Source organism: Emys orbicularis, chromosome 7 (assembly GCF_028017835.1).
Source record: "Emys orbicularis isolate rEmyOrb1 chromosome 7, rEmyOrb1.hap1, whole genome shotgun sequence".
NCBI lineage: Eukaryota > Metazoa > Chordata > Testudines > Emydidae > Emys > Emys orbicularis.
The window spans coordinates 106705941-106721473 of NC_088689.1; the positions used below are offsets into that span (position 1 = coordinate 106705941).

Consider the following 15533-nt stretch of genomic DNA (forward strand, 5'->3'; position numbering starts at 1 on the left):
CCTTCCAATGCCTCCCTGTGAGCAGACTTTAATGATCACACAGAGGCAGCTACAGGACTGAGGTCTTAGTCATAATCATAAATAGTTAAATTCAATATTACAAATGACTAACACTTTTCTAAAATCACTCTTTTTACAGGTTTCAGAGTAGCAGCCGTGTTAGTCTGTATCCGCAAAAAGAACAGGAGTACTTGTGGCACCTTAGAGACTAACAAATTTATTAGAGCATAAGCTTTCGTGGGCTACAACCCACTTCTTCGGATGCATAAGTGGGTTGTAGCCCACGAAAGCTTATGCTCTAATAAATTTGTTAGTCTCTAAGGTGCCACAAGTACTCCTGTTCTTTTTACTCTTTTTACAGATATCACATCTTTAAGTGATTGAACTGTTCTATTTTTATCTTTCTTTCAATAAACACGAAACATTCTGAACCAGGTAAGTAGAAAATAAATCCAAATCTCAGGCATCAATGATATGTATGGTGTGTTATGCTAAAGAATGCTTTATAGAAGTCTGAATTTTTTCGGGAGACAAGTCTTCCTCTTTTCACATCTCACTTATTTCGGAGAGTGAATCCCTTCTTGCGGGTTCATTTTAGGGAGTGTTTAAAAGCTCTCCCTCAGGGGTGCAGGATTTTGCTGTTAATATCAGAGATACTTAGTGTTTAGTTAACCTACTTCATCCAAACTATCCCAGCTGCTTAGCCCTGAAGAGAACTGATAACAGGCACGGCCCTCACAAGCCTGACATCTCGGGGAGGGAGAAGGGACAATTCCCTGGAGAGTTTCAAAAGACACAGATTATTTTCTCCAAGGAAACCACTTAGATACGGCTCTGAGAGCTACAAAGGAGCGCCCATGACCCCAGGCTGCCTGTTCCCACGCGACCTCCAGCCGCGGTACGCGCTCAGCAGGAGCAGCACTAGGTATTTCTCACTTTCCACGAGCTTTACTAGAGACATCTATCTACAGGAAGTAAATAGTCAGCACTTCCGGCCTGTGCTCACGACTGCCTCGAATCACAAATGCATTTCCCCGGGTTCGGCCTTCCCTTTCATCATTTCCGGTATATGACCACCCAAGTACCCATCAGCACTCGCGACGCGCCGCTCAGCTAGGCAGCTTTTGGCCCGGCGCGGGTTTCCGGGCGATTGCAAGCGAATGTGCTGTCACCAATGTGAGGCTGCCTTGGCGCGCGGCCCGGAGCCGGAACGCAGCGGCGGCTGATGAATGGTGGATGCCGGGCTGGCTGGTTCATGTGGAGCCTTCTGTGGGGGGAGCTACGAGCCGCTACCGGCCCGAGTAGGCTCCGCTGCCGATCGGCCGCTTTCCTTAGCAGCGGCGGCGACGCGGTTTCCCCCGGCCCTGCCTGCGGAGACTCGCCTGGCCGCATGGAGCGGGCCGTGGTGCGCTGCGTCCCGTCGGAGCCGAAGATGAGCCTGTGGTTCGTGCTGTGTGACGGGAGCGCCAAGCACATGCAGCGGGACCAGACGGAGCCGTTAGGCCGGGCGTTGGCCCGCATCGCCACCAACGCCGGCAAGGGCCATGCCAAGGCGGCCAAGAAGAGCAAGAAAGCGCGGGCGGAGGCGGGACCGGCCGGGGAGCCGGTGCCGACGGCGCCGCTCGCCGTGCGCCTCTTCTCGCGGGACGGGGAGTCCGTGGCTGAAGACGTGTCCAATGCCGAGGCCTGGCAGGACGGCGCCGTGCTGCAGATCGGCGAAGTCAAGTACCAGGTGGAGCGGAACCCGCCCTCGGTCATCGAGCTCCAGCTGCCCCGCTCGCTGCTCGCCGGCTTCCCCGTCTGCCCCAAGATCCACACCGAATTCGGCACGCCCCAGCACTGTCTCTTCCGCTGGTACCGGGAGCAGCCGGGGGGCGGCGGGGACGAGCCCTCCCCGGGGGGCGTCATCTGGGTAGAAGCCCCCGTCAGGGACCGCGTCTTCACGCCGACCAACGCGCACATCGGACTGCGCCTCAAGCTCCACTGCACCCCGGGCAACAGCCAGCAGCGCTACGGGCTCCCCCGGGAGGTGGAGAGCAGCGGCCCCGTAGAGGCCGGGCCCGGCGCCTGTACCTTTGATTCCCGGCACCTCTACACCAAGAAGGTGTCCGGGGAAGGCTTAATCCGCACGGTCTCCTACAACGTTCTGGCTGACATCTATGCTCAGACCGAGCACTCCCGGACGGTGCTCTACCCCTACTGCGCTCCCTACGCGCTGGAGCTCGACTACCGGCAGAACCTGCTCAAGAAGGAGCTGGCCGGCTACAGCGCTGACCTCATCTGCTTGCAGGAGGTGGACAAGTCTGTCTTCGCCGATAGCTTGGCCCCTGCGCTGGACGCCTTCGGCCTCGAAGGGCTCTTCAGGATCAAGGAGAAGCAGCATGAAGGCTTGGCTACTTTCTACCGCAGGGATAAGTTCACCTTGCTTAGCGAGCACGATATTGCCTTCAATGAGGCCCTGGTCTCCGATCCACTGCACAAGGAGCTGCGGGACAAGCTAGCCCCCTACCCCTTAGCCCAGGAGAAGGTGCTGCAGAGATCCTCCGTGCTGCAGGTATCGGCCGCTTGTACAGCAGCTCTGCCTCACAAATTGGGTGTGTCCAACCCCCAGGAAATCGAAATGCAGAGCGAGTGGGAGGCACTGTTGCTGTTCAGGAGGAGGGTCGTTATAGGACTACTGGTGGAAGAAAAAAGAAGGGACAGAGCAGCAATAGAGTAAAAACTTCTCAGGCAGGCAGAGCTGTGATTGTGAGTAGGGTAGGAACCATAGGCTGTGTCTACACTACAGCCGGGATCGATGCTCTGAGATTGATCCACCAGCTGTCAATTTAGCGGGTCTAGTGAATACCCGCCAAATCAACAGCAGATCGCCCTCCAGTAGACCTCTGTACTCTACCCCTGACGAGAAGAGTAAGGCAAGTCAAGTTGACGGGAGAGTTTCTCCTATTGACACACACCCCACCCGCGGTGTAGACCCCGCGGTAACTCGACCTAAGGTACATTGACTCCAGCGGCGTTATTCAAGTAGCTGAAGTTGCGTAGCATAGGTCGACTTACTGTGGTAGTGTAGACATAGCCATGGAGTCAGTCTATGCTGGAGCAAGCCTTGTCTACACTATAGGGGAAATTCGATCTAAGCTACGCAATGTGAGTTACGTTAATAGCATAACTCAAATTGATGTAGCTTAGATCTACTTACCGTGGGGTCCACACTACGCGATGTCAACGGGAGTCTCCCCTGCTCTTCTCGATCCGGTGGCGTACAGGAGTCTGTCTTCACTATACCCACTAAATCGACCGCCGATGCATCGATTGCTGCTCGTGGATCCCCCAGTAGGTGTAGTCAAGCCCTAAGTTATAGAGGGTTTTGAGAATTAGGCAGACGCTCACACTGCTTAATGTGTAAAACAAGGAAATGTGTTTTGATAGGTGGTAGTGTCACAGTCTGTCATTCAGTTGCCATTCACCCAACTGGGTACGCGTGGCCAGTGTCAGTTCCCTTCCCCTGATTTCTGCCCTTTAGAATGTGGGCTTGATAAAAATGTGATCCTGCCAATTTTAAATGATGTATTCATTTTCTTTGGTTTCTTTCTGTCTTCAAACCATTTTAAAGTGAATTCTTAATTGTGATATAACAGAACATTGGAGTGTGTCAGCGCTTCTAAAATATCAGATCTGATTTTAGTTTTGAAAATATTTTTTTCTAAATTTTAATAAACTTTGGGGCATTGGCTATCTGATTTTGAAACACTGTAGACGTACAAGTAGGGTGTGCATGTGAGATACTGACTGTGCTGTTAGTGACATTAAGAAAATTAAGGCCCCGATCCCACTTAACGTGCTTAACTGTTCATGTTTGTAGACCCATTGACTACTCTCAAAGTTAAGCATCCACATAAGTGTTTGCAGGATCATGGCCCATGTTAGAAATCCCAGTAACTGACATGGAGGCTTGTGGCAGTGACAAATATAATCTCATTTACAAGGCTTGAAAAATCTACTTACCCCAAGGGCCAGTGTGAGTAGCAAACTTTCCCTGGTCCTATTGGGATCCAGGAAGTGTGCGGGCAAAGCCACTGCTAAAGGATCCCCCCCAGCCTAAGGGGGGGTCCACAGGACCTGGAGACCAAAAAATTACGGGGGACAACTAATAAAAGAACAGGGACAGGAGTGAGGTCAAACGAAGGGAACCAGACGGGGACACCGAGCAGAGAACTCCAGACAGTGCCCACTGCTCCTCGAAGGCATCAAGGGAGCCAGTGCACGCCGCCCAGAGGAACTCTGCCAGGATACGTGAAAGAACAGAGGACCTGAAATACGCCCCACAGTCACAGGAGACTCCATCGGCCAACCTCCTCACTCTGGTTTTATAGATGGCCAGTTTCACTAGGGCCAGGAGGAGGTTGACCAGGAGGTCCCGCGACTTTGTGGGGCGACGGATAGGGAGTGCATAAATAAAAAGGTGAGGAGGAAAGTGCAACCAAAATCTTAACAAAATATCCGTGAGGAGCCGGAATAGGGGCTGCAGCCTGGCGCACTCCAGGTAAACATGCACCAGGGTCTCCCTCACGCCGCAAAAGTGGCAGGTGTCTGGGATAGGGGTAAACCGCGCCAAGTACACGCCCGTGCTCACGGCTCCGTGAAGGAGCCGCCAACTGATGTCCCCGGTGGGCTTTGGGATCAGAGCAGAATAAAGGCTGGCCCACTGGGGCTCCTCACCCTCCAGAGGTGGCAGAAGGTCCTGCCACTTCGTATCGGGGCGGGACGCGAGGGTGAGGACATGAAGAACATGGAGCATGAGCGTGTATAGATGTTTCCTTGGCGCGGTCCGGAACAGAACCGGCTGCAGATTGTGCAGCCGGCTCATGGCGAATGGACGGGGAGGGGGCCGGTTGGGTCCACGGGGCAGGGGCCCGATGAAAAAATCTGGAGGGCTCGGAGTGGAGGGTGGGCGGGGCGTGCCCTCTCGCAGGACCCGGTCGAGATAGTCCCGAGCAGCGGGCGGCAAAGCGGCCCTCACCTCCTGAAGTACGCGCCGGGGAGTACGAGGTCTGGAGAGCCCCATGCGCTGAGCGAGCGTCAGGGGATCCAGCCAGTCTCCCCGGTCGTAGTCCAGGAAGTCTCCGACTTTGGTGACTTCTGCCAGGACCAACCTCTGGAGCACCATGGGGGACTCCGCCACCTGCACACGAAGCTGGGGGTTGTGTAGCAGGGGCTCCTCGAGGAGATCTGCCCCCACGGTGGCTGCCACAGACGTGGTCACTGAGAACAGTTTCCAGGTCCGGAGGAGGTCCTGGTAGAAGACCAGCAGCCCGGAGAGGCCTCGCGGAAGACCTCTCGGATGGAGACAAAGGAGCTGCCGGTCATATCGGACCCCTCGGAAGCGGCGCAGGAAGGCGTGCGCCAATACGCTCCACGCCAGACTACCTGCACCATAAAGGAGCCTCTGCAGGGCCTGGAGGCGGAAGACGTGGATCTGAGCGTGCAGACACTTCAGGCCCTGCCCTCCCTCCTCCAGGGGTAGATGGAGAACCCCCGCAGAGCCCAGTGCAGTCCTGACCAAAAGAACTCCAGAATCGACGTCCAGAGGTTAGCCAGGAAACCCGGGGCCGGGACCAGGGTGTTGAGCCGGTACCAGAGCATGGACAGGACTAGTTGGTTGAGCACCAGTGCTTTCCCTCGAAGGGAGAGACACCGGAGCAGTCCTGTCCATTTCCGGAGCCACTCCGACACCCTGCCCTCTAAACCCTAGCCAGTTCTCCGGTGGAGACGGATGCGTGGCAGAAAGGTAAACTCCGAGATAGAGCAGCGGACCCGCGCTCCACCGGACGGCCTGAAGCGCGGGTGGGAGGGAGCTCGCCTGCCACCCGTCCCCTACCACCAGGCCAGAGCTCTTGACCCAGTTGACCCGGGCGGAGGAGGCCACCGAATAGATGGTCTGGCAAGCCTCCACCCGCACCAAGTCGCCCGGGTCCTGGACCACGAGGAGCACGTCGTCGGCGTAGGCCGACAGGACCAGCTGCAGCTCCGGCTCCCTAAACTTTCCCTGGTGCTTGATAGCAATCTAAACTTTTGTTTAAAAATGTTAACTTCCCAAACTAGTGCAGTGGTGGCTTCCACAGTGCAGAGAAACAACTGCAATGTTGTTTCTGCAGAGGGGTGGAAGAATGGAGAAGGAAAAAACTTGGGAAAAGCTACACCAAGATCTTTTACAGGAAAGAGAGTGAAATGGAGAAGAAAACGTATAGCAAAAGCAAGAGACTTGATAGGCAGGGCTGGTAAAGTAGTATTTGGCAAATACATTAATTTTGCTGGAATTTGTCAAATGCCTTATTTTATAAACACTTGTTTTACTAGTTCTAGAACTGATAAAATACTATAATTGTCACGGGGGAATTGCGGGGGAGAAATGTTATAATGGCATGTGTAGCTAGTATACATGGGCTATTTCCTGTCAGGTACACTTTTTTCAAAACCTGTTTATTGCTTATAATATTTGACTATAACATTCAAAATAATGTGTAGAAAGAGATGTATAAAAATGAGAATTGTCACCAAGGTACAAGCTGATTAATCACTAATAATGCATAATTCTACATAGGCACTCTGAGATCTGTAAAGCATGTTCTGATTGAACATTTTGTAAAAGTGTGCTATTTCATGCAGGTTTCAGTTCTTCAGTCTACAAATGATCCTTCGAGGAAGATTTGTATAGCCAATACTCATCTGTACTGGCATCCAAAAGGTAACTTTACTGATGTTGTATACAAGTATATATTATTAGCGAGATTTAGTAGCATTTTTTCTACACAACTAGAATTTGCATTTCACACTTTTCTGAATGGAAGGATTTCTCCCTGCTTCTTACAATTTCTCACCTTTTCTTACGGAGGTGAGGATTTCCTTAGTTCAGTCCTTCTCAAAATGTGATCTTTAACTGCTGCACCAACCCAATTGGAGGATTGTGCTATATCATTATAGAGTGTAGTCTTGCTTGCTTAGGAATGTTCAGAATATAGCTGAAGCAAAGATTATTGTATTCTACATTCCACGCCCAATCTGTAATTTTCTAATATAGATGGGTTTATAGAGTGTGGCTCCCTCTGTCCTCAATGTAACTGACGGAGCCATGTTGTGGTATTGACAGCAGAGGAAGCAAATTGGGCCTCTCAAACCACGTCTCCTTTCTAGGCCCAAAAACTAGGAGGGGAGATTACCTCCTGTTTCTTGGTGTTCCAGAAGGGTGTAGGGACAGAAAAAAGCCACTGAGATGGGGGGTGAAGCCAGTGGCCATTAAGCCAGGGGATTAACTGAAGAACTGAGCAAGGGTGAAAAAGGCCCCTGCTCAATCCTTAGCAAAGAAGTTATTTGGTTTCTCTAGATTCACTCTTACTTGGGAGGGAAAATTGCAGGGGTATGTTTAAAGGTGCACAGTCCCTACAATCATGCACTGAAGTTGAAGCCTTGCTAGCGGTTTTAAAATGTATATTGCTGCAAACTATCAGTCAGCAGTGGTTTATAAAACTTTGAAACTACTGAATGAATAAAATACTTAATTAACAAGCTTTTATGTTCATAGGTGGAAACATCCGTCTCATCCAAATTGCTGTAGCTTTGTCTCACATTAGGCATGTTACATGTGATCTATATCCTGGCATACCTGTCATATTCTGCGGTGATTTTAATAGTACACCTTCAACTGGAATGTATACTTTTATCAATAGTGGCAATATTGCTGAGGATCATGAAGACTGGGTCTCTAATGGAGAAGAAGAAAGATGCAATATGTCTCTAACTCATCCTTTCAAACTGCAAAGTGCTTGTGGAGAACCTGCTTATACAAATTATGTTGGTGGGTTTCATGGATGCCTGGACTACATTTTCATTGACATAAATGCTTTAGAGGTTGAACAAGTAATTCCATTGCCAAGTCATGAAGAAGTTACCACCCATCAGGCCTTGCCAAGTGTCTCTCATCCCTCTGATCATATAGCATTAATATGTGATTTAAAGTGGAAATAAGACTAACATTTGCATGGCATTTGTTCCAGGCCTTTAAACAAGGAATTTGTTTACTTTAGGGGAACTTAACTTGTATCCCGGCTTGTATGTAACTTTATAAAGACAGAAGCTAGACTGATTATTGGAAAAAATTCACATGCCTGTCATTTCGATTATAAATTTCTTATTGAGCGTTTTGTCTGACTGTTCATAACATTTGCATGACATAGCTTCTCCTTTCCCTTTTTCTACACTAATAGGAAGTCCAAATATATTTAAAACAGATGGGGATGTTTTAAAAAAAGAAAAAAGTTAGATTATCAGACCTTTTTATAGGTGTTTTTAACTGATTAAGAGATTATTTTGTTACAGATGTATGAATCTAATCTGATTTCTATAAAAGTACACGTGAACTGAACCCTGTTTGTATAATTCAGAATAGGATATAAAAGACGGTAAGCAAATGACTTGTGTTGAATCAAATCAATTAAAACTACTTTCAGTGCAGGACAAATGTCACCTTCTTTTTAAATACTCAAAAATATAAATGTATTCATTAAGCATTCCTGATGCTTCTCTAGGCTTTAGCAAGCTGCATGTTCAGTGTACTTCTACTTTTTTTGACAAGATACTTTCTAACCAGATACCAACATCTGAATAGACTTGTACAATCAACATAAAACCATATTAAATTTTAGGATTAAAATGGTTTAGGAAACATTTTCCTTGCCCACTTAATGTATTTGTAGCCACTGAAAGGCTCTTTAAGATAAATGAAAAAAAAATCAGATTTTAAAGCCCAGTTGTTGATTATTGTAAACCAGTATCAAGTTTACTAAAAATAAAAATGTAAGAACTATATTTACTTTTGAGTATTGATTCCTGCTGTTATCTATATCCTGTATCTAGCATTAGAAAACATACTAAAAGTTTTAGGTCAGTTTCCTAACACAGTTTGGGTGGGAAGGAGCTTTTTAAATTTTGCTTGCCAGTTTTTGATTTGCAGGAAAGCATTAGTTGCTTCTGGAGAACAATTTCTTCCTGGTTTGGGGGGAGGGGAAGAAAATAACACTTCACGTAAGTAATATGTATCTAATTCTTTGGTGAAAATGCTTAAAGGTGACTTGCAAAGATTTTTAAAAGTTGGATTTGCTCTATTTTTTTCCATCATAAAGAAGGCCTGCTTGCCCATACTTTTCAATTTAGCACTATCAAGTCTAGTCTTTCCTGGTTATGTTGGAGAATATTTGGGATGTCTAAGGATGTACATTACCATACCTTAATGGAAATAATAGTTATTTAAACACCCACTACCCAGGACTTCCTTTCTCCAAAATGTTGGTCATGGAAACTGAAAAGATTCTGCAAACAAAAGATTTATACAGTTTTACTAATGCTCCTTGTTTCAGTTGATACCTTTCCCTTAACTCCAGATATTATTGTCCTCATTTGACTAGTTTTCTGGTTATTAGTGGCTTCCAGGGCAAAACAAGCTCTGAATGTCTAATGCTTAAAAATCAAGTAGAATTCTCACCCCTATCCACAATTAAAAGGCACATATCATGCAGATAGGAACACTAGAAATGCATGAGAACAGTGTGGCTTCCTCATAGTGCACAAATTAAACTGAATATTTAAAATGAAAACATTTACTAAACTGAAAACTATGGGGATGCACAGACTTAGGACATCCAAAAAACCGAACCTAACTCTGCTCCTGTTGCTTTACCCAAGGAACAACCAAACAGTGCAAACTAATCTGACACTCAGACAAGGTCCATACATGTACCTCATAATAATAAATACAGTGGTAGCATTTTCATAGTGCTATACATCGTGATATGGGCAATTGTTCCATGGTGTTTTCAAAAATGTGATATGTGAGCCGCCGATGAGCTGAACCCTTAATTATGTGACAGTTGGTACCAGTCAAACTAGTATGGGGGTCTAAGTATTGCCACTCTCCTTGGCACCTCATGGGCTGTAGAGCCTCCTCACAGGGTAGGTGGCTGCTGCTAGGCAAGGATAGGGACTGAAGCTGTTATAAGCTTCATGGTGGGAGAGAGTAGAAAGAACAGGCCAGGAGAGGAACTCCTTTCTCTCACCAAGAGAAATGGGAGGAAAGTCCTAGGGCACAAGGCCCAAGCACATGCACATGCACTGTTACCTCTCCGTGGACACACTATTAGAATGGAGCCTTCCCCCTTGTGACTGGTGCTGGCTATGGGAGTAGAGACAGACACTGCTGCTGGTGGAACAGCCAGCAGCAAACTTTTACTTTCCAGCCCTCAGAGCCTTTTCTGGTGTCAGAAGTGACTTTCTGGAACTCTTCCATTGAGGGGAAGAGAGATGATTCTTAGAAGGGAATGGGTGGAGCAGGCCTAAGCTGAGGGGCTGGAGTTCACTGTTGACAGACACCAATGGGTGGGAGGATGGTGGGGAAATATGCATTAAGAGGGTTGCTGACCATGGAAAATTAACACCCACTGTACATTACTACTATGAGCACACAACTGGTGTGAATTACTGTGGGATGTTACTATAACTTGTAACCTGCTGCTCTCAATTTGTTTTCATTTGTTGCATTTTATATTTAGATTGTAAGTGCTTGAGTAGGGAGTGTTTGTGAAGCTTTTGGGTGCTCAAAAACAAGTGATGAAAAATCATTTTGAATCAGACTAATGTACATATGTAAAAACTACATGCCATAGGTACATGTTTATACCACCCTGCTTACCAACTATGTATCCATTGCACCTTGCATGTAAGATATTTTGATTAAAGATGTTTTCTGATAAGGGACTTTGTGTCTTAAATCATGTATTTCACCTGTGGTGGTGAGGAACTCTGGGGCAGGCTTTTTATTCTTGTACATATTTGTCTAGGGTAATTCTCTTTCTGCCTGCCTATACTCCAGTGTGGCCTCTCTCTTTGTGGTTCAAAATCATATAGCCAATTCACCATAGTTTACATGTACAAACTGTAGCATCACTGCACTGTCTCTATCTCCCTGCTGTTTGTAGCTTTTGAAAGCAAGCTATCCGGGGGGCTTCTCAGACTTAATAGATTTGTGAACTCACCCTCTCTGGTAACTAGTGTCATGGAAAAAATATTTATGTATTTCTAACTCAATGCAGCGTAGACAGAAGTAGAGCCATTGCCATGTGGTCTGTCAGCTCTTCTATCTACCAGGAAGAAGCCTTCCATGGTCATGGACCACAGTTGGATACGTTCTGAAGTAAAGTAATTGCAATATGTGGATACTCTTGCTTGCTTTGGGAAAAAGTAGTGCTGAATGAAACACGTGATTGTGAATAGAGTTATTGAGAGAAAGATATTTTATGTTGGTTTCACAAAGTTCTGTACAGCCATTCAGCAACTTTATCAGGATTACACTATAGAACAAACTTTGTGTGCCTGTTTTCATATCTACAAACTTTAGCTAATACATCCCAATTACTGTAAAACACTTGGAAGGCCTCCAAAGGGGATAAAGAAGTGCAATGTGTGCTCTGTTGAGTATACAGAGGTTGGATTTCAGAATGCCTAAGTATATTTAAACAGATACAGTAGCAGAGGAAGAAGGAGATTTTGATTGACTCTCCTCCTGACCTAGGAAGCAACTAAGGGAGCTGTTTTGCCTTTAAAAATGATGAACAATGCTTAGGAATGGCATAACACCTCCTCATGGCAACTGTGCAAGCTTGTGCCAGATGCATCGACTGCAGCATGTAATGAAGTTCTTCCTCACTCTCCTGCTTTTCAAATATCTCTGGCTGTACCAATGGGCTTGTCTGAGATGATATAATTGGTCTCTTTGGAAAGGGTGAGCCCCTGAGACTTGATGCAGGCAGTATGGTGGCATAACCCAGCATGTCCAGTAAGGCTATGGGTAGTGAGAATGTTGAGGGGAGGATACATAGCTGGGGGGGGGAGGGACCAGATAGGATAAGCCCTCTCTTCCTGACTCTACTGTGTTACCCGAGGGATGAAGGTAGAGAGGCTACCTCTCTAATCTGGTACATTGCTGACTACATGGCTGGGGGGTTGGATATCACCACCCTCAATCCCTCAGAGAGAGGGGACTCTAGTATCAGGGCACTGATAACACTTGGCGCCAGCTATGGTTGGGGGGGGGGGGGGTAAGATAGAGGAAATCAGTAACAATGTGGAAAGTAGAAGGGGCTATGATCACAGAGACCGGGGGTTCTAATGATTCAGGTTCCAAGGCATTTAGGCCCAGGCTCAGTGAGGAAGGGCCAGACCTAAAACTAGTGTGGTCTGCCAAATTAGAGAGTAGCACCTGTGCAGACTTAGAAGTTAGTACCAGAGCTTCCTCAGGCTTATGGCCCTTGTATGAATGAGCCTGAGATTGATCAGCGTCAGCTTATCTGTTACTGGGGCCAGGAACCTGCCTATCAGACATCTGTGCTTATGATGAATAGGGCCACAAAGTGGACAGGACCTTGGAGGGTGGCATTAATAGGTCTAACTGAGGCCAGGTTGTAGTCCTCCGCTCAGTGGCTGAAGCAGCCCGCATTGGTCTCTCTACAAGGAACAACTTCAGCCAGATGGCTCTCATGCTGTATTCTTGGAGAATGAGTGACAGATAGAACATTGTGCCAAGACATGGTCTCTACAACCGAGCTAGCACCCAGAGTGCCTATCCTTAAGGGACCTCAACCCTTCACAAAAAGGAGAGGTAGAGTCATACAGAAGGCCTGCTGGGGTTGTGTGTCACACCCATCTTGCCTTAACCTAGCCCCACGGGCAAAGATTACCCCCATGCAGAAGGGATTACAGAGTAGGACTTTAGGCTTTACACACACCGCAAATTATACCCTTCCCCTCATTTTCCTTTTGCAGCAGAACACATACATGTTCTGACAAAAAAATTGTATTGCTAAAAATGTAACTTAAACCTAGGACGAACAACAGAAAGTACTTACAATGGAATTGTACACAGCATAGAGCTGTTCACAATTTAATACATAGCACTTTTTCCTGTCTGCAAATCATTCATGAACCACTGCCAGATACTGATCAAATAGTTTATGCGAACAAGTTTTGCTGATGGGTTGCTCATGAACTGTTTGTTGTTGTTTTTTTAATTAATGGAGATATCCTATCTCCTAGAACTGGAAAGGACCTCGAAACATCATTGAGTCCAGCCCCCTGCCTTCACTAGGAGGACCAAGTACTGATTTTTCCCCAGATCCCTAAGTGGCCCCCTCAAGGATTGAAGTCACAACCCTGGGTTTAGCAGGCCAATGCTCTCCCTCACCCCAGTGAAGTTGTTCACTTCAACTAGCCACTATTTGGAATGTGTGATGGGGGAGTTGACTCATGTTTCTGCCCTGTATTTAGATTACTAGAATTTTTTGAAAAAGGCAAATAATGATTTATGGATGCATATGAATAGCCATAGCTATATGCTATCATGTGAAGCACAATTATTCCCCCAAGATTCAGGCAAATAAAAACCCATTCATTTTTTGCAAGCCTTCATATGAATCATAAAGGGAACAAAGTAAAACAGATCTGTTCCGAATTCAACCATTTTTTTCCCCCAATATTTGTCCATCTTGGCTATAGAATATTCCTAATCTTCTGGTATATACAAATATATAATATTCTGCATGAAGTTATGTTAAAAGATTTTTAGGTCAATGCCAATCTGGAAATCGTTCATTATATTGCACTGAGTTCCACATCCAAGAAAGAATAAAAATTCACCTTCAGGAACTCAGGATTTCCTCTTACAGCAATCAGAGCACCAGCCATCTTCTTTAGTCTTTTGTGCCCAGATCAGAGAGTTAGTTTCCAAAACACAATCTCAGTTTGAACTGATTTTGGAGATGGAAAAGACCTATTAGTGTGTTGGTCCCTCTTTCAGTTTTAAATAGTCTGACTTCCAAGGAATTATGCCTGATCAATGACTGCATGGCTAGACTCAAAGAGGATGCATCAGATATAAACAACTACTATAAAAAGCTACAGTGCTTTTTAATCGTAGGATTAGAAGGGACCCCAAAAGGTCATCTGGTCCACACCCCTGCACTATTATTTTTACTTTTACTCTAGACCATCCCTGGTAACTGTTTGTCTAACCTTTTTCTTAAAAACCTCCAGTGATGGGGATTCCACAGCCTCCCTAGGTAATTTGTTCAAGTGCTTAACTACCCTTCCATTTAGGTTAGGCATTAGGAAAAAGCTTCTTAACTTTCCTTTATTGCAATTTAAGTCTATTAGTTCTTTTCCTGTCATCAGTGGACAAGGAGAAAAATTTTCACTCCCCTCTTTATAACAACCTTTTACGTAGTTGAAGACTTATGTCCCCATTCACTCTTCTCCAGCCTAAACAAAGCCAATTTTCTTTCCCAGTCTTTCCTCAAACATTTTTAGACGTTAATTTTTTTATTGCTCTCCTCTCGCTTTTCTCCAATTTGTGCACATCTTTTCCAAAGTATGGTGCCCAGAACTGGACACAATATTCCAGTTAGTAAAATAGTTGTGTGTCTTTGGCTAAGACCAAAAGGGGATGAGGACGTGTTTTAACTATTTATATGGCCCTCGGCATTGTGTCTTAGTGCCTTCACTATAGAAAGGCATTTATACAGATTTGCAGTGTACCAGAAAACATGTTAATGGTGAGGCAGTACATGGAGCATTCCAACAGTGGCTCAAAAGGAGGCTTCTTGAGGATGACTGAGGCCGCACCAGGGAGGGAGATGTCTAACTGTAACTTAAGTATGAAGAAGGCCTTTAAGGAATTTAGACACGGTTGGGAAAGAAAAGACTGAAGGTGGATGTACCAGAGCACGGACATGCCAATATTGCTGCTAGGCGGATCTTGAAAGAAGCAAATGGTAGTGCTACTGGTCTCATGAATTGTAAATAGTTTAGGATCTTTGGTACCTCTACTGGATCCAAATTATTTGGGGATGCCCCGGTGGGCACTTTGCGTAAGTGTTCCTGCTTTGAGAATTCTCTGAACCTGTAGGGAGCACTCTGTCAGATCAGCCAATATCCAAGCATTCAGATTTCTGGATGCAGGATCTGACTTTGGTTCTGAGACAGTACATCTGGCAGCTGTATGGGAGGTCAGATATCTGCAGCAGGTCTGGCAGCTAAAACTGTCTCAGCCAGTAAGGAGCTATCATGTTGACAACAGCTTTATCCTTCCTGGTCTTGGAAACTATCCTGGTGATCAGGGGAAGTTGTGGGCAGGCAGAGGAATCCTCAAGACCACTAAAGAAATGGTGTCCCGCAACAAGCACAGGCTCATGCCTCAACTGCAAGTTTGGGTGCTTAGTATGGTCACTGTGGCGAACAAGTCGATATCCAGTGTCTCAGCCATTCTTTTAATCAAATCCTGGAAGACTTAAAAACTCATCCATCATCTGGAGGATGAGGATATAACAGGAAGCTGTTGTTCTGATGAGTGATAGCCTCCATTGTATTCCTCCTCACCCTCGACAAGCTGAGGTTGGGACAGGTGAAGAATGTGGAGGGTTTTCTTCAGAGAAGGA

General features: G+C 46.3%; 1 protein-coding gene across 1 annotated transcript; it reads left to right on the plus strand.

Annotated features, from left to right (window-relative positions):
* Positions 1–1225: 1225 nt before the first annotated feature.
* PDE12 (phosphodiesterase 12) lies at positions 1226–8282 on the plus strand. Its single transcript, XM_065408011.1, has 3 exons — positions 1226–2554; positions 6667–6745; positions 7580–8282. Exons 1-3 carry the CDS (start codon positions 1226–1228, stop codon positions 8020–8022), a joined length of 1851 nt encoding a protein of 616 aa, XP_065264083.1. The 3' UTR covers positions 8023–8282.
* Positions 8283–15533: the final 7251 nt, after the last annotated feature.